The 16,890-nt window shown below is 50.6% G+C and overlaps 1 protein-coding gene across 2 annotated transcripts in view; it reads right to left on the reverse strand.

Moving 5' to 3' along the window:
• The window catches only part of FLT1 (fms related receptor tyrosine kinase 1), a 179,182-nt gene that overhangs the window by 120,763 nt on the left and 41,529 nt on the right, over positions 1-16,890 (reverse strand). For both annotated transcript variants that reach the window (XM_075562804.1, XM_075562805.1), the window contains exons 5-10: positions 15,002-15,164; positions 14,748-14,884; positions 11,477-11,651; positions 10,045-10,162; positions 7,752-7,921; positions 4,567-4,726 (exon numbers count right to left, since the gene is read on the reverse strand). In XM_075562804.1, the coding sequence (XP_075418919.1) occupies positions 4,567-4,726; positions 7,752-7,921; positions 10,045-10,162; positions 11,477-11,651; positions 14,748-14,884; positions 15,002-15,164 (923 nt within the window). The remainder of the gene's footprint in view (positions 1-4,566; positions 4,727-7,751; positions 7,922-10,044; positions 10,163-11,476; positions 11,652-14,747; positions 14,885-15,001; positions 15,165-16,890) is intronic.

Here is a 16,890-nt window from a genome sequence, read left to right on the forward strand (position 1 = left end):
GGATGGACAGCTCTGGGAAAGGCTGACAGTCTCAGCAACTCTACGCAGGATCGCATGGGCTTGGCTTGGATTTTGGAGCAATGAGATTAGGGAGCCCGGAGGACTCAGCCGCTAGTGGCAAGGTGGGTGGTTCAAACCCACCTGGGGCTTCGCAGGAGGGAGACCTAGAAATCTGTCTCCATCAAGATGGCAACCTAGGAAACCCTCAGGGTCAGTCCTACTCCGTCCTACAGGGTCGGGAGGAGTTGGGAATGGACTTGACCGTGAGGAAGCCCTGGTGATGCAACGGTTAAGTGCTCAGCCACGAACCGGAAGTTTGACGGTGTGCAGCCACGCTGCACACTCCCCACGCTGTTGGGAGAGAGGTCAGGCCGTCTGCCTCTGAAGAGATCCCAGCCGGGAGAGCCCAAGGGGCAGCGCCCCTCAGTGAGGAGGCGGACATCAACGGTAGCTCATAGCACAAGCGGTGTAGTGGTCTTGTCTCGTTCGTCAACTGTGGGAGGGATGGAGAATTCCAGAAATGTCATGTGGACTCCCTGAACAGACAGCAACTCGGCTCCACCCAGCCATGGCCAAGGCCCAGGTCAGAGCCACTTCCTCCCGTGTTGGGAACACAGATGAATGGACTGGTCACTTGCTGAGAAAGTGGCTGTGTCCCCCCCCCCCCCAACTACATCTGTCCAACTCCTCCTTCCTTATGGGGCTTCTTCTAAACCACCCCAGTTAGATTGGCCTTCCCCTCCCCCACACGCTGTGCCTTCCCAAGCACAGCAAAGTCGGCCTTCACCTTGACAGGCACAATGTAGTGTCTTTGCCTCTGGAATCTTTGCCCCCCCCCCTTTTTCCCTCCTTACTGTTGCGCAGGTAACTCTTACTGATTCTCAGGTAAGAATCCCTCTTGAGTCACCTAAGAAGTTCTTGGCCCTCGTTTAAAGAAGCTTACTCCAACACCAGCAACAACTGAAAGAGTGGAGGGCAAAATCCATGGTCAAGGAGTTCCTTCCAACACTTGGCAGCTCACAGAACAGGGTGGGCCTTAGACCCGCCCCACTGGGTTTCCCAGGCTGCCATCTGGACAGAAGCAGTGGGGTCAAACCACCGCCCAGCCCTCCAGGTAGCAGCTGAACACTTACCCACTGCAACCTGAGCTCCCTGCGCGGCAATCACAAACCAAAAGCAAACCCATAGTCACCGAGTAGATTGGTGGCTGTGCTACGGCATTTGGTACCTTTCCAATGTACCAACTTCATCGGAGCCTCCTACTTTTGCTTTTATCACATTTAAGAACCAAAAAATGATATTTTTGGTAAAGGTACTCAGGCCTCTTATTATCCATAGACATGGAATTGTTTTATAATAGTTCTGTTAGCTTTTCAGTAGATTTCCATATTTGATAGATGCCACGGAGTGATACCGGAGCCCTGGTGGCATGGTGGCAGTGCATTAGAGCCTGCTAACTTTAAAATCAGCAGTTCAAACCACCAGCCACTCCTCAGGAGAAACACGAGGCCCTCAACTCCTCTAAAGAATAAGTCTTGGAAACCCACAGGGACAATTCTACTCTGTCATCCTGTAGAGTTGCTATGAGTTGGAATTGACTTGATGGCAATAAGTTGTAAGGGTTTTTTTGTTTTAATCAGAATGATACACAGAAATCTCTAATCTTAACTGAGGTATATGAACCAGCTAGACATAGTAAATCAAGTATCCATTTCAATTCACTTACACACACACACACTGCATTCTATAGGCTCAAAACTAAATTAATGCTTTGGTTGTGTCCTGTGCTTTAACTGAGTCTAAAATTTCAAGAAGTGGAGTATTCTGATATGTCGTGTTGAAAGAGTAATGTGTATCTGTTAATCAGTCATTCGATCTATTTGATTACCATACAAAGATACCACTTGGTAGGTAGATGACTATAGAGCTCACAATAATAAGATTTCACAAGACATGCACCATAGAACATCCCTTATTCTGTGCGCTAACGCTCATTGCCATCCGCCGATTCTGATTCCCACTCCTACGACAGCACAGGGCTGTCCTACAAAGTTTCCACGGCTGTCACCATTTCTACACAAGCGGCTGTAGGACTTCCTTCTCCCAAGAAGTGGCTGGTGGGTTCAAACTGCCAACTGAGTGTAAGTGTTCATCTTAGATTAATGTGACACCTATGTACGTCATTTGTAGACAGACGTATGAAACCGGACGTCGCTGTTACGGAAATGCTAGCTTTTATCTGTCCTACGAGGTGAAATAGCTCAGGAGCTCGTTGATGTTTCCTAGTGGGCAGAAGTCTGATCCACTTTCCAAGTTGATTTAACTGCCACACACTGGAATTGGGTCTGGTGCAAGGCTGGGCAACTCAACCGGTACCTGTTGACTAAGGAAGGGCAACTCCATGTGGAAACACATGGTTCCAGTAGATAATTCCAAGCAACTGCACGTTAAAAACTGGAGCAGCATGCACACAGTTCAGCTGCCGTTTCCCATCTGTCTGCTGAAGGTAAATAAACAAATGCCGTGGACAGGGAAGAGTTCAACTACTCAACAAACATTTGTGGTAACATGGAGTCTCCAGAGACTTCCACAGGAATCAAGACATCTTTCCGGCACCAGTAAGCTACTTCCAAAATATGGGAGAAGGATCCCACAGTCCACAAACCCCCCTGCTGTGGAGTCTGTACTGAGAATAGAACCAAATGCCCCATGGGGTCTCCAAGGCCAACTGAAGGTAGCCATCTGCTCCATAGAGATGGCCACCCTGGAAACCCTACGGACAGTTTCACCTGGTGACGTGGCCTTATGAAATGGGCTGCTGACCACAAGGGCAGCAGTTCCAAACGACCAGCCGCTCCTCAGGAGAATGAGACTTTCTATTCGCACAAAGAATTACAGTCTGGAAAGTATCACAGGACAGGGCCGCTGTGCGTGGGAATCGACTCTCCAATAGGGTTTGGCATCTTTATGGGAGCAGTCTGCCACATCATTCTCCTGCAGAGGAGCTGCTGGCTTTGAACCGCTCACCCTGGGCGGGCAGTCGATTGCTTACCCACTGTGCCTGCAGGCCTCCCCAGACACGTCAGAGGGACCACAAATGAGCGCACTTTGACAGAGCTTGTCTCATTCTCGACACCACGCTCCAGCCAAGATTTTCTCCCCGAACTTGACAACGTTATGCCCTCCCACGGCTCTCTCCATGTAAGAGTCCAATCGGGGAGTTTAGATTTGCCTCGATCAAAATAAACATTTTAAATACCATGAAAAGGTGGCGCGATTCTGTCAACATGAAATCCTGCGTTCAGATCCAAACCTACCACCTTCCCCAACTCAGTTCCTTTTCCTTTTTGTGCGTGCTAGCTCGACATGAAAGCCCACGTCTTAAAGCGATGGCTTTCCCGTACAGGGCCGCTCTCCCCAAACTGGCAAACTACTGAGCCACCTCGGACGGCCTCCCTCTCTCTTGGGTGACAAAGTCTCCATCAGGGTGGAGGGAAGGTCTTCAGGCTCTGAGAAAGCAGGCACGGGGACACAACTTCTCTGTGCCACCACTTGTCCGGGACTGCCCCTGCCCAGCATCAGCCCACTCTCAACAAGGTCGCCAGGCAGGTTGGAATTGCGGGGAGGATCCAGCAAACTCAGTCAGCGCCACTTTTCTAGGTTTATGGTCCAGTGACACAGAGTTTGTTTTATGTCAAGGTCGTGTGTGTGTGTGTATGTGTGTGGCAGCAATCATCCCACACACGATAGAGAATGTCATTGAGAACAAAAAGAGGAACTATTTTAGCACCATGAGAATTCTTGGGTTGTCTCACTACTATCTTATTTTTGCACCTATCGACTCTATTCTTGTCCTTCCAATGAGCTCGAGAGCTATCCTTAGCACCATCCCTCCAGACTAAACAAAGAAGGGAAAAAACAAATAAGGCTGAGTCACCAACAGGAAGTGAGGGCCACTCGCACAGCGGATGGGAATGTACTCATGCGCGGCATTCCAGCGCCCGGGACGGACGTCTGTGTGCCAGGCTCTGGGCTCGGCCCCAAGGAACGCAGGAGCTCGCAGCCAGTACGCAGCCAGCCAGGGGAGACGGCCACGCAACGCCTGCATAAGCAGGGCGTCCACACCGAGATGCTGCTCGCCCGAGGCGGGAGAGCACTCACGGGAGGCGGCGTGGGAGCTGAGCCCTTGGAGGATAAGGCAGGCAGGCAACGGCTGGAAGAGCCTTTCGGGTGGTGGAAGGGCGTGTGGGAAGCCAGCCCACAAGCATGAGCGGCGCTGGCAATCAAACGTGTTCGGAAGCTCTAGTCCTGGGTCCTACGGACACTGACCCTGAGTTGGGAGAGCAAACCAAGAGTCCCCAAGTCCAACCTGAGCTCAAATCACGGCCCACAGGGTAAGCTTGGGCCTGCGCACGTACTCCCCGGGCAGACTCGTAGCCACCACCTCCCGAGGCACAGCGGAAGCAGCCTGCCCACTCCCCCATCTGCCCACCGACGGGGTTTCGTTCCAAGTGCGGGGAAAAAAGAAAAAGACGAGAGCGGTGACGAGACTCGGCTCATCCCTACCTTGCTTTGGCGCGCGTGTGGCGGCAGGGCGTCCAGAACCACTGGACAGTGGGCTGCGGCACGCCGTGCGTGGTGCAGGTCAGGATCTGTCTGCTGCCCAGCGGGTAGAGAGTAAGTTCCGGAAACGACGACACGGCTTTTTCATAAATCTGCGGCTTCACTGGGAAGGAGAAGGACGACAAAGGCAGGTTTTGAATGTCCTCAAACTCCAGCTCCACGGGGACTGTGCCCGAGAGGAACTTTCCCACAGACGGCACGCTGCCGGCCCTGGTGGTGCCGGGAGTGCAGCCCGGGGCTGCCGACTCTCCCAGCTGCCTGTGGGAGAAGGACGGGCTGCCTGCTCCTGGAAAGCGCTCCGATCCCAGAAACCCTGCGGGCGAAGCCCTCCTCTCTCGAAGGCAGTGGGGGGTCTCTGTTTTGTTTTTCTGATGGAAAGTAACAAGGAGCCAGCAAATAAATCATGATGATAGGAATGTAAGTGTTTGTAGACAAACACATACAATTGTGCTGTCTTTCCCACCGGCAGCTAAAACACGGGTTTGAGCACCCATGTTTCCCAAGGCTGAGACCTGCCTTTTCTCGTACGTGGAATGGCGACAACGGCATGGCCTGCGTCACGAAACCCGACCTGGCATTCAGTGCTAACTCTCAAGACAGAGTCCACCTGTCCCCGCGGGCTTCCAAGGCTGCCATCCTTAGGAAAGCAGACGGTCACGTCTTTCTGCCACGGAGTGACCGCTGGGTTCAGACTCCAAGCACTGGACCAAGGTCCCTTCGAAGCTCATAGAGTCATTGTAAATGCCAAGGCCAATGCTATGTGCGAGCGAGCTTTCTCTGGAAACCTCAGCAGCCTGCTTGGTCAATGGGAAGCGTTTCTGTGCAGTAAACATGGGCCCACCCGTCTTTTTCCCCCGAAGCCAAGCATTCGCCTCTTCTGCCTGTGGCTCGCGGCCGCCCAGGGAGATCTCACGGGGAGAAGGGCGTGTCCGAGGTCAGGGTGTTACAAGAAACAAAGGCTTCAGCCATTCAAAGCGAGCTTACACTGTGCCTGTTTGGGCATCAAGGTAAAGAGTTGTTCTTATTTTCCTAGTGCTGCTCAGAGGTGACAAGAATGAGTCAGTAGTTTAAGACAACAAAACAAAACACCCTGTTGGCCTTACTAACTTTTCAAATGATAAATCACGCCGACCCACTCCCCTCCACATTTCTTCTTGATGTCGTGGCTTTTAGGCCTGTCCCTGGGGGTTATATGGGGTGCCGATTCGGAAAATTGTGCTGGCTAGTTCGCATCAGCTCTAGTGAGTTTTGTTCTGCTCTTAAGTTATACTGATTTATTAATTCACCATCCTAGTTTTAAATGTGAGAAGAATTCAGAGCCACAAATTACAGGAGAAGAAAAAGAAATGTTTGGGAAAAAAATCAGCATCAAGGGACTCCCAAGGGAAATTGTAAAGTGGACTCTTGATTGGTTGCACATTGAACAGCCAATCATAAGGTCAGTGGGTCAAACCCACCAGTCACTCTGCAGCCCTTAAAGGATATAAGGTTTGGAAACCCAAGGGGACAGTTCTCTGTCTTATAGGGTTCCTGAGTTCGACCAGGAGCGGCCAGTGGGCGTTTCTTTTTCGTCCAGGAGGCTGTGCAGTAGACACAGACGACCAGCTGGATACTGCAGAGACAGAGCTCGGCTTGCAGAGAGCGGGGAGCGAAAACGACAATGGAAGAGGCCCGCATATGGAAAGTGTGAGGGCGACATGAGGGTCGGAAACTTGGCCTTCATGATAATTTTCACAAACACTGTGGGGATCTACACCTTTCTTCTTCACACTATGAAGTAAACGGCTCCGAACACATTTGCACACCCAGAAGCCGATGGATCGATCACTCGTGCTAAATGCTTCAGCGGTGAGGTTGACTCCAAAGCTTCTGTGTCAGGAAAATCCCAACTTGTCTTAGATTTTAAGAGTTTTTGTGCACAATTGTGCCATCTTATAGCAAGCCTGAACCATGTTTATTTTGATAAAGGAGTTTGGACTCTGACAGACCCATTCATTTCGGGTCCCCACACATGTGACTCTCTGAGTGTACCACACTCGCTACCAGTCAATTCGATTACAACTTATAGTGACCCTGCAGGACAGGGTGGATCTTCTCCTGTGTGTGGGGGGAGGGGGGCGGGGTCTGTGGGCTTGCACAGCTGACCTTGAGGCTAGCAGTCGAACACATCGTCCAATGTGCCATTCCAGATTCTAACTCACGGCCATCGAGTCACTGATGACTCATAGCGATCCCCCAGGGGGTTCCGGAGACTCTAACTGGTTACAAGAGTACAAAGCTCAGTCAGTCCCTCGGTGAGAAGCTGGTAGTTTGGAACTGCCAGCCATGCAGATCTTAGCCCAAGGGGCACAGCAACTATACCACCAGGGCTCCTTGATACACCATCGAGGCTCCTTCTTTATCGCATAGTCACTGATTCTGGCCCCTTTGTAAGATGACAGATTGGAACTGCCTGCTGTTAAGTTCCTAATGAAGGTGACACTTGGGGGACATTCCAAGTTCATGTGCTCTGCACTCTTCAGATATCTCATTGGATCAAAGGACCTCATGTGAAGTATCACTTAACCTAAATATTCAGTACAACACAAACCACTTAAAGTACACCAGCATGCACTTCCTATACCTGAAGCTAGCTAGCACTACATAGGATATCAGTCTTTTTCTTTATGGGCGAGCACAGTGTAGCGTGGTCTAGGGCCCATGTTCTGTGTCTCACAAACTAGAGCTGACACGGGGAAACCGGTGCCTTTATGGAATCAGCAGGCCAAACACACCAGAAACAGTCTAACATCGGAGGCATCAAAATGTGTGCTGGCCAGTGTGATTATCCTAAGCTATCATTAGTGAAAATCTCAGGAAAACCCAAAATCGACCTCCTACTACAGGTGACGAAATATCACAAAAATTCTTTTTAATTGTAAATGAGGTGTGTGTGTGTGGGGGGGGGGGTGTACAGCTCAGCTCCTCAGCTCTGGATTCCATGGTTCAAAGCTCTCAGCGAAGTCCCCACTAATTTGCCCCCCACTCACTCCCTGACTTCTCCTCTCTCTTTAGACTGACTTAAAATTTCTATCTTCTCCTTCCTTCTCTCCTACCAGAGCCAGAAGAAAGCCCAAACACGAGCCTACCGTTTACAATGAGCGTCGTGGTGAGATTTCTGAAGACACCGAACCGCCTAATGGCCAGCAGGATGGTGTACTCGCCGGCGTCCTCTGCGGTGACATCTTTGATAATTAACGAACAGCCATGAACCAGATATCGGGCAGACTGCTCAAGGGCAGGTAAGCCATCTTTTAACCTTGGGCAAAGAGAACAATCCGTAAGTCACCTGGCCTGGTCTCTCAGTAGTCCCTTTGATGTCTGTGTCATGTGCGAGCCCACGTGTGGGCATCCTGAGCCTGAGCCTCCCTCCACGTGGACTGCGGACATTGAAGCACTGACTTCTCAAGCACGGGCAAGTACGCTTGGAGGTAGACGACTGCTCCGTGCTTACTGGCCCCGGGGAAGACGTGCACAGAGGGGCAGAAAGAAAAGCCAGGTCTTGATGTAGCCCTGTGGCGCCACTGTGAGTTAAATGCTAACCCAGAGGTACCATGTCTGAGTCCACCCAAGATCGCTTCCGGAGTTTTCCATGAGACTCCACCGGCAAGACAGGGCCATTGTACGTCAGAACCAACCAGATCACTTCTCCAGATAAAAACAAAAATAGATCTTGCTATTGTGATCTCATGTGGAGTTCTTATTAGTTATGCAAATGGCCACACCAGTTGTCCCTTTCATAAAGTATAGTGAAACCCAAGATTTGCCGAAGTTTCCCCTGTGGATGGACAGTGCAGACACAAGACTCGCACGCAGCAAGTCCACACTCACTATTCATTTTAAATTTTTAAAACGCAAATCCACATGTCAGTAGCCTCTGATGATGTCCAGATCCAAGAGCCGAGAGCCCTGGGTGCTTAATTTGATTTTGGATCCACTGCACGAGGCTGCTCTGAAATTCTATGATCTCATTACTAGGAACAGTTCTCTACATGGTTGGCTTGTTTCTTAATCGGTTAAGAATTTATTGTGGTGCAATGAGCTTGAGACAATGGATGTGTGTATGGATTGTGATAAGAGTTGTACAAGCCCCCAATAAAACAATTTTAAAAAAAAGAAGTGTTTATTGTATGCACAAAGGTCTACAGTTGATTACATCATCCTGCAAATAAATCCGTATTGCTCCTGGGTCTCAACTCCAAGCCAGCTTCCTCCAGGTCATGACAAGTATCACCTTCATGTTACTGAATGGACTCTCTCTCTGTCAACAAGCCCGCCTTGCCCCAAATGGGCTGAATCTGAGGGGGAGGCGGGCTTCTTGTTGCTGAGCCCTGGAAGCAGCCAGCACTTGGTTCTAGCAGGGACCCTTTCTGACAGAGAAGGAGCAGAGGGGCTCTGGGGAGGGTCAGAGGCCTGCGGCACGTGTGGGAGGTGTACTACTAGACCTTTTCAACACCACAAAGCAAAAGAAGTAAGTAAACAGAATTCCCTTTGCAACTGAGGCAGGTGGGACTGGGCACAGAACAGAGCTGACATTTCCACGTGGATTCTTCCTTACCTGGGTGAGGAAATAGAAAACCAACCCCTGTCCCCACAATCTCAAAAGTCAGCCCCGGCTGCAGAGGGTGTAACACAGGCACCAGTGCTTCTTTCTATGTGGCCTGGGTTGTTTTCCCAATCAGCTCTATCCAGGGCCTTTTGTTAAAAGGGCAATGGCTTGAGCCAAAAATATTCATATTTAAAAGTGATTTAACAAATGGACTGCAGATTATAAACCAGATTACATTGTTTTGTATCAAGGTGTTGCATTAAAAAAAATTGCTTCAAGAAGTTCTGAATATGCAATCGTGGAGCCAAAGAAAAATTTTTTTTAGTTCAAACAGGTCCAATCGCCCATGCCTGCAACTGGACAGGGCTCGTCTCGAGGAATGTCTGCTTAATTTGAAAACAAGATACAACTCTCCATCCAGCTGCACAGAAAAGAATTATTTCCAGCCTCCGCATGACAAGAGTCTGCTTCTTCAGGGTTAATGGAGCATGCTACATGGTTGGGGACGCAGCCGAGTCATGGCCCAGCCCATTCAAAAGATGCTGACATCAGCGGAAGGTTCACAGATGCCGACATTAGTCACCAGGAGTGACTGACCAAAGTGACACAAACACTCAAAGAAACTGAATCCTTGCTCCATCCTGTTCCATCAGCCCCCACCCCCAACCCCCCACCAGGAAATCAATACAGTTCTCAGCTCTCAGGCTGGGCAACCTAAGCCAGTTTGGGGTTTCCCCTCCCCCCACAAAGAAGTCAAGTCAGTGGGCTATTGCATTTTTCTTCTCCCAGGCCTATCTCAACCTGATATTTTTAAGGGGAGATTTGGGGCTTACCACACAACTGTTGGGGGCGGGAAGGCCCTCACTTTCATGGACAGCCGGTAAGACCGCTTGCCAGCTGTGGTCTCCAGCACTTGCTGCTCCCGATGCTTCACAGTGATGAATGGTTTATCTTTGAACGAAGTGATATACACATTAGGAAAAAATATATAGTTATATCAGAAGAACAAACAAACAACCCAGCAGCAACCTCCTCATTCAGGGAGAACGGTCCTAACCCACGAATTCCCAAACTCACTGTCATTGAGTCAGTTCTGACTCAAAGCATCTCTCCAGGCCAGGGTAGAACTGCCCCTGGGGGGTTCTGAGACTGTGACTCTTGACAGGAGTAGAAAATCTCATCTGTCTCCTATGGGTGGTTAGTGGTTTTGAACTGCTGACCTTATGGTTATCAGCCTAAAAGGTAAGCCACGGTGCCACCGGGGCTCTACCACCGAGGAATCGATAGAGTTGAATTATGATTGAATTTATTACTAGGCCTCCATGCGGGTCAACAATTCCGATACATCAACAGCACCCTCCTTGGTGAAACGCTTGGAAAGGAAGTAGTCCTAAGTCACAAGGCATCAAAGCAATTCCTGTGAAAAGCTCCAGTCTCAAGCTCAGAGGAGCGATTCTACCCTGTCCAACAGGGTCGCTGTGAGTTGGCATCAACTCGATGGCAATGAGTTTGGGCTTTTTGGTTATGTGTGTGTGATATGAAGCCCTGGAGGTGCTGTTGGTAAGGGTTGGAGGTCAAGATGTACAGCCTGGGGAACCCTGTATCGGGTATATGTAATTGGATTCACTGCCATCAAGTCAATTCCAACTTTAATGACCCTTTGGAACAAGGTAGAACTGCCTCTGGAGGTTTCCCTAGATCTCTTTATGGGAGTAGAAAGCCTGGTCCTTCTTCTAAGGAGCAGCTGGTGGTATCAAACTACCCACCTTGCTGGCTGTTAGCAGCCTGACGCCTGACCACCCCACCACCTGGGCTCTGCCATAATCCGATCAAGCCACTGCATTAAGAATCCAGGACAGGGAGGTTCCAGGTCAAACAACATCCATTCTACATCAGAATGCATTCAGAGCAGAAGCAGGCTGCAGAGGAACTGGAAAATGAGCCCTGTGCTTCGGATTGGTTTCCATGAAACAGTAACTGAAGGATTTCATGACCGAGATTACAGCAGCATCTGGCTGACTTGTGGGCCACAGTACATTTAGAAAGAAAGCGCATTCAAAGGTATTTGAATTGAAGAGCATGGGACTGGATTTTCTCTGGTGGGGATGCAAGGGGAAGAGGAGGGAATGTAGCAAAGTCCCATTCATTGGCGATGTTGTCATGCTGTGCCCAAAGAAGAGAGACTGGTTTTCCAGAATCTCGGGAGTCCACAGGAATGAGGAAGTTCAGCAGAGGAGCCACTGTGAACAAGGGAGACCTGCTTACCATACACGTGCACTGAGCTGTTGGCCGACCTGAGGGACGGCCCGCTCCTGACGTAACAAGTGTAGAGCCCCTTGTCGTGGTTCTGCACGTTGTTGATGGTGAGGACGCTGTAGAATACATTGGCAAATGGGTTGCTTTGGTCAATCCGTCGCCTGATGGTCGCTCTCTTGCTCGGCTGGGAAGGAAATGTAGACATTAACTGTTCGTGCTTAAGGTTAGAGCCCTTCGCAGTATTTTTCACTTCTTTGGATGCCATTGAAGCCGAACAAAACCCAGGAGCACGAGGTGAGACGTTTGGAAAACACGTCGCTGCCACGCGCAGTTGGCCTGTCTGACACGGTGACGTCCATGCAGGCCTCCATTCTCTTCCACACACAACCCTCCATTTCTCTCACAACAAACTCGTGGGATCAGAGGGACGATGGATGGCCCTTTGGCCAACCAAGTCCCGGAAGTGATGCAGACACCAGCCCCAAAGGGGCCATAAATTCTGCCCTTTCCAACACAGAGCTTGTGTCCTCCCCTTCCCTAGGGATAAACGCCACGCGCAAACACAGACACACACAACGGTTATCTTTAGTCTCTGCCGTGGCCATGGCTCTCTTAATCGATCCCCACTCACGTTTCTTTCTGCTCCCCTGCCAGAAACGAGGGACTCGCAATGAGTCACATAATGCGACCCCGAGACACGTATGACAGCGGAATCCCCATGTCATCGTGTTGAGTAGTGTTTGTCAATTGCTGCTAAAAGTTATTACGTTACACTCAGGGTGGGAATCATGTGCCATGTACCTCGGAGAAGCCTGGAGGCTCACGGAGGAGTGAGCCTCGGTCCATGCTTGCCTCAGGGGAGGCCAAAAGAAGGCCTGAAAGGGGCCAATGAAGGCAGGGGTTGGCCTCTCTTCACCTGAGCCCACTGAGGCTTGAAGGGAGACAGGGCAGACATTGTCTCGTGGTTACCGCAGAGCAGACCTAGAAGCTCTCCAGTCTGGATTTGCAAAAACCACCCGCTCCCGGTGTCGGGCACAAGGTCACATTAACGTGTCCTTTAATTATTCGTTCCTCTCTTCTTTCTCTATTTGGGCATTCCACCTCCTCCTCCCAATCTTTCCCCATGGGGACATGAGCCCAAAGTAATTCCGAATTGATCCTGAACTGATCTTGGGCCCTCGGTGGAGCACTTAGTCTTGAGTCATGGCTAACAAACTTCTACCTACCTATCCTTTCGTGGCCCCTTGGGAACAGACGCATGCCCAGGCCGCTTCCTTCCTTCTTGGTGTCACCACCACCTCTGAAGAACTTTCTACGGCTCTATTTGGAGAGCTGCCTTCCCCCACCCCCTGCCCCCCAGCTCGACCAGCACCAGTATTTGCTTTCGCCTCGGAAAACACGTGTCCCGCCTGTGCTTTGGAACGGCTCCAGCAGAGTCCTACAGCCTCCATCCACAGACGGCTGATGGAAAGAGCAATCGCACTGAACGGTGCAAACTTACGATTGACTCGCTCAGTTGTGCTAACCTCACTCCAAGTGCCCATAGTCTCAGGCAGCTAGAGGTGACCGGTAAGCAGCACAAGGATAGAGCCTTTCCATCGACTTGGACAGTGCCATTGGAGGTGATTGACAGGTGATGATTCCAGAGTAGGATTCACACCCTTACCTATAATACAGGTCCTGGTGGCACAGTGGGGTACACGGGCTGCTAACCACAAAGTCGGTGGTTCAAACCCCAGGAGAAAGCCCTGGCCGGCTGCTTCTGCAAAGAGGACAGCCTTATGGGACAGTTCTACTCTGTCCTAGAGGCTCTGTGAGCTGGCCTCGGCTTGGTGGCCGTGGGTCTTATCACTCACGAGAGCAACAGGGCTTTTATTGAGAAGATGGGTTTGCTTCTTTCTTAATTAGGGGCCTATGATCGACAATTCATAGCATTTAAAGGCACACAAAACACCACCACTTTCTAGAGCAGCAGTTCTCAACCTGTGGGTCGCGACCCCTTTGGGAATTGAACAACCCTTTCACAGGGGTCGCCCGATTCATAACAATAGCAAAATGACAGTGATGAAGTAGCAACGAAAATAATGTTGTGGGGGGGGGGCACAACACGAGGAGCTGTATTAAAGGGTCGTGGCATTAGGAAGGTTGAGAACCACGGTAAGAGGCTAGTTGATGATGAATAAGCCCTTCAGGTGTCCCACAGTGCACTTGGTACACCTTTCTCGTTGAGTTATATGATTTCCACAGGGGGAAAAATGCTAATAAAACCCAAAACAAAACAAATACACACACACAACAGCCTGGGCAAGGGGCTGATGGATTAATCTTTCCAACTTAATTTAATCCTAAAATGGTTCTGTGATTGGAAAATCTGAGTGATTTATCAAATGCTTATCTTCAGGATGGTCATAAATCAGACAAGAAGGAGGAACTAGATCCACTGTCCAAATTCTATCTACAGCCGATCACAGATTCCCCGCCTAGAGAGCTTTGTAAAGCACCCCGAACGCTATTGTTTAGAAGGCTGTTCCGTTGAAGAAGGAAGCCCGGCCCAGCCTTCATTCTTCACACTTTTCTGAAGGCCAGCGCCGCTCCTTTGACAATTGACAGATGGGCCTCACTCGGACTGGCTGGTGGGCACTATCTTCTCCAAGCACCCGCCCGTCTGCCCACCTCTTCAGTGGACATGCTGACAAAGAACTTCGCCAAGACGACTTTGCTCCTGCCGTGTCTTTGTCGCCATCAACAACACCGCCCTGGCCTGGCATTTCGGCGATCACTTTCTCTCTCATCTCTACTTCCCAGAGAACGATTTCCGAGGATGACATCACCTCCCCTTCTTTCCCACCCAGAATCCCTCGATAGAAACACCAGCCCGTAGGTGTCAAAAACACCACCAAAACCACTGGACACTTCAAAAGACCCTCCCTATGCCTATCACAGCCCTGGAAGGTGGAGCCGGGAGAACACTGGCCACCCAGCTTCCTCGGTGGCCTGTCCCTCGCCAGGAGGCTGAGTCTGCTGGCTCAGGAAGCAGTGCAAGTTCCAGCAAGGATCAGAACAAATGAAACTCTCCCATGAATGTTCTGGAATGCTGCTTCAGTAGTCACACACACACACACACACACACACACACACACACACACACACACAGTCCTGCAGAGCATCACTTCTTTCTCTCCCCTACCCTCCCATCAAAACCCAGTGGGTTTTCCTAGACTCCCAAAGGAGCACTGTTTCACAGAAGAGATAGCTGGCTGGGGGGTGGGGGGGCACTGACCTCGTCAGGGTACGTCCAGGTCATCTGCACTCTGGTGTTGAGGGCTGTGGTGGCAGTGCAGTTGAGGGTCAAGGTCTGACCTCGGAGTAGTCTGACTGGCTTTGGCGTGCTCATTTGGACGTCGAAGATGGTGTTCGCTGCAAGGACAAGAGACACGGTGGGGCTTGAGGGGTTTCTAGTTGGGGGTCCCACCCAGCGCGTCTGCCATTGCGTGCTCCCGGGTCGTAGGTGCCGATGTGGAGGATGCCACTTACTCTGCCGATGTGTGAGATAGTTTGTCTTGTAGGAGCGTCCGAGGACTGTGGTCTCACAGGTCAGAAGTCCGATCTCTCTGTAGGACGCATTTGAGATGACAAAGCCCTTCTGACTGTCCCAAAGGATTCGTTTTCCATCGGGGATCAGGGGATCCAGTGGGAACTGAAAGGGAACAATGAAAGAGGCCCGGCTTCAGTGAGGTCAGATGAGCATGGTGGCCAGACAGTGTCACCCAGAGTTTGGGGGGAAAGTAATTTTCCTCAAAGAACGAAAATACAACAGATTTTTTTTTTTTTGTAAAACACAGCACTTTGTTGGGTTTTTTTACTGTGAATTAAGTGAAGCACTACAGAGCCCACCATCGCTTACAGCCAAGAGCCCACACACCTCTTGGTCTCAAGACTGCTGTTCCCGCCAGTGACCATCACTCAACAGCCCCCCACCCCTGTCCTCCCTCCAAGTCTTGTTTGCAAGCCCCCGTCTTCCCTAACCCTTTGAGCTTTGTCCTCGGGTAATTGCTGCCCTTTCGATTTCAGGTGGTTGATGATTCTGCCCCGTGGCGATGCTATCAGGCAGGGTAGAACTGGTCCCTGCGGGTCTCCAAGGCTGTGACTCTTTAGGGGATAAGAGAACTCCGTCTTTCCAGTCCCAGAGTGGCTGGTGGGGTCTCACTGCCCACCTCTCTGTTCGCCGCCAAGCACTTTAGCCTCGGCACCACCAGGGCTCCTATTCTGGGAGTATGACCAGAGTGTTGCGTGGTAATTCCATCCTGTGCACAGTGAGCTGAACTCGGTGGAAGGATTTGTTTCTAGCTAGGGTAAAGTCAAGAAAAAATGCAGGCGTCTTTTCCACTCCATGGGAAAGGGGTGTTCTCTTTGAATGTGATGGAAGTAAGTATGCAAAGACTAAGAAAAAAACACAAGAGCAAAAAACTATAAACCAAGGACTCAAATCTTCACCCTTTAAACAGAAAAGGAACCTGCTCCCGGATTTGCTCGGCTCAACTTAAAAACACTATGAAACGTTCCTCGGACCTGCTTCCCCGCCTCGAGGTTGTTTTGTCTTCCTGCGAGGAGCTGGCAACATCTGGCAAGGTGACAAGAGCCAGCTCAGCAAGACAGTCACTCGGCAGCTGTGGCCATCCCCATGTCATGGAGAGACCCCAGGAAGAAAGCGCTGGGCCCGAAGGCCACGTCTCCAGCTGGCCGCGACCCCGTGAACCCATTGTTGCAGCCACGGTGTCAGTTCTGTTTGTTCAAAGGCCTTCCTCTTTTTCACTGCCCTTGCACTTCCCCAAGCACAACGTCCTTTCCCCAGGGACTGGTCTCTCCCAACAGCATGTCGGATGAAGTCTTGCCATCCTTCCCTCTGAGGACACTCTAAGAAACACGTCTTTTAAGACAGATTGGTTTGTCCTTTCAGCCGTCCATGGTCCTTTCAGCATACTTCTCCAGCCCCACAATTCAAATGCACCGGTTCCTCTACGGTCTTCCTTTTTTAATGTCTAACTTCCACGTGCATACGAGGCGGTGGAAAATACCATGCCGTCGCGTAGTAACTTAGAATATTTCCAATAAACAGATTCAAATTAATCCCCGTTAGAATTTTATACTCCCCTCGAGTGACTAGGCAAGGCCAGCTGGTAGGAGCCTAACCAACCATGGACATCGTTGTGACGAATGGGCACGGCATAACCCTCCATCATGCTGTATGGAGCCCGCACACAGGCCAAGAGGCAGCCATTTGAGGAGCACAAGAGGAGGCTGTGAGGTTTCAAGTCAGGGAAGACGTGCCTCAGCCGTCTCCTTTCACCAGACTCCTTCAAGCGTGTGCTGAGTGAACAAACCGAGAAGCTGGACGGTTAGCAGAAGAGCGGGCAGGCCTTCGG

This window comes from Tenrec ecaudatus, chromosome 11, assembly GCF_050624435.1.
Source record: "Tenrec ecaudatus isolate mTenEca1 chromosome 11, mTenEca1.hap1, whole genome shotgun sequence".
Lineage (NCBI taxonomy): Eukaryota > Metazoa > Chordata > Mammalia > Afrosoricida > Tenrecidae > Tenrec > Tenrec ecaudatus.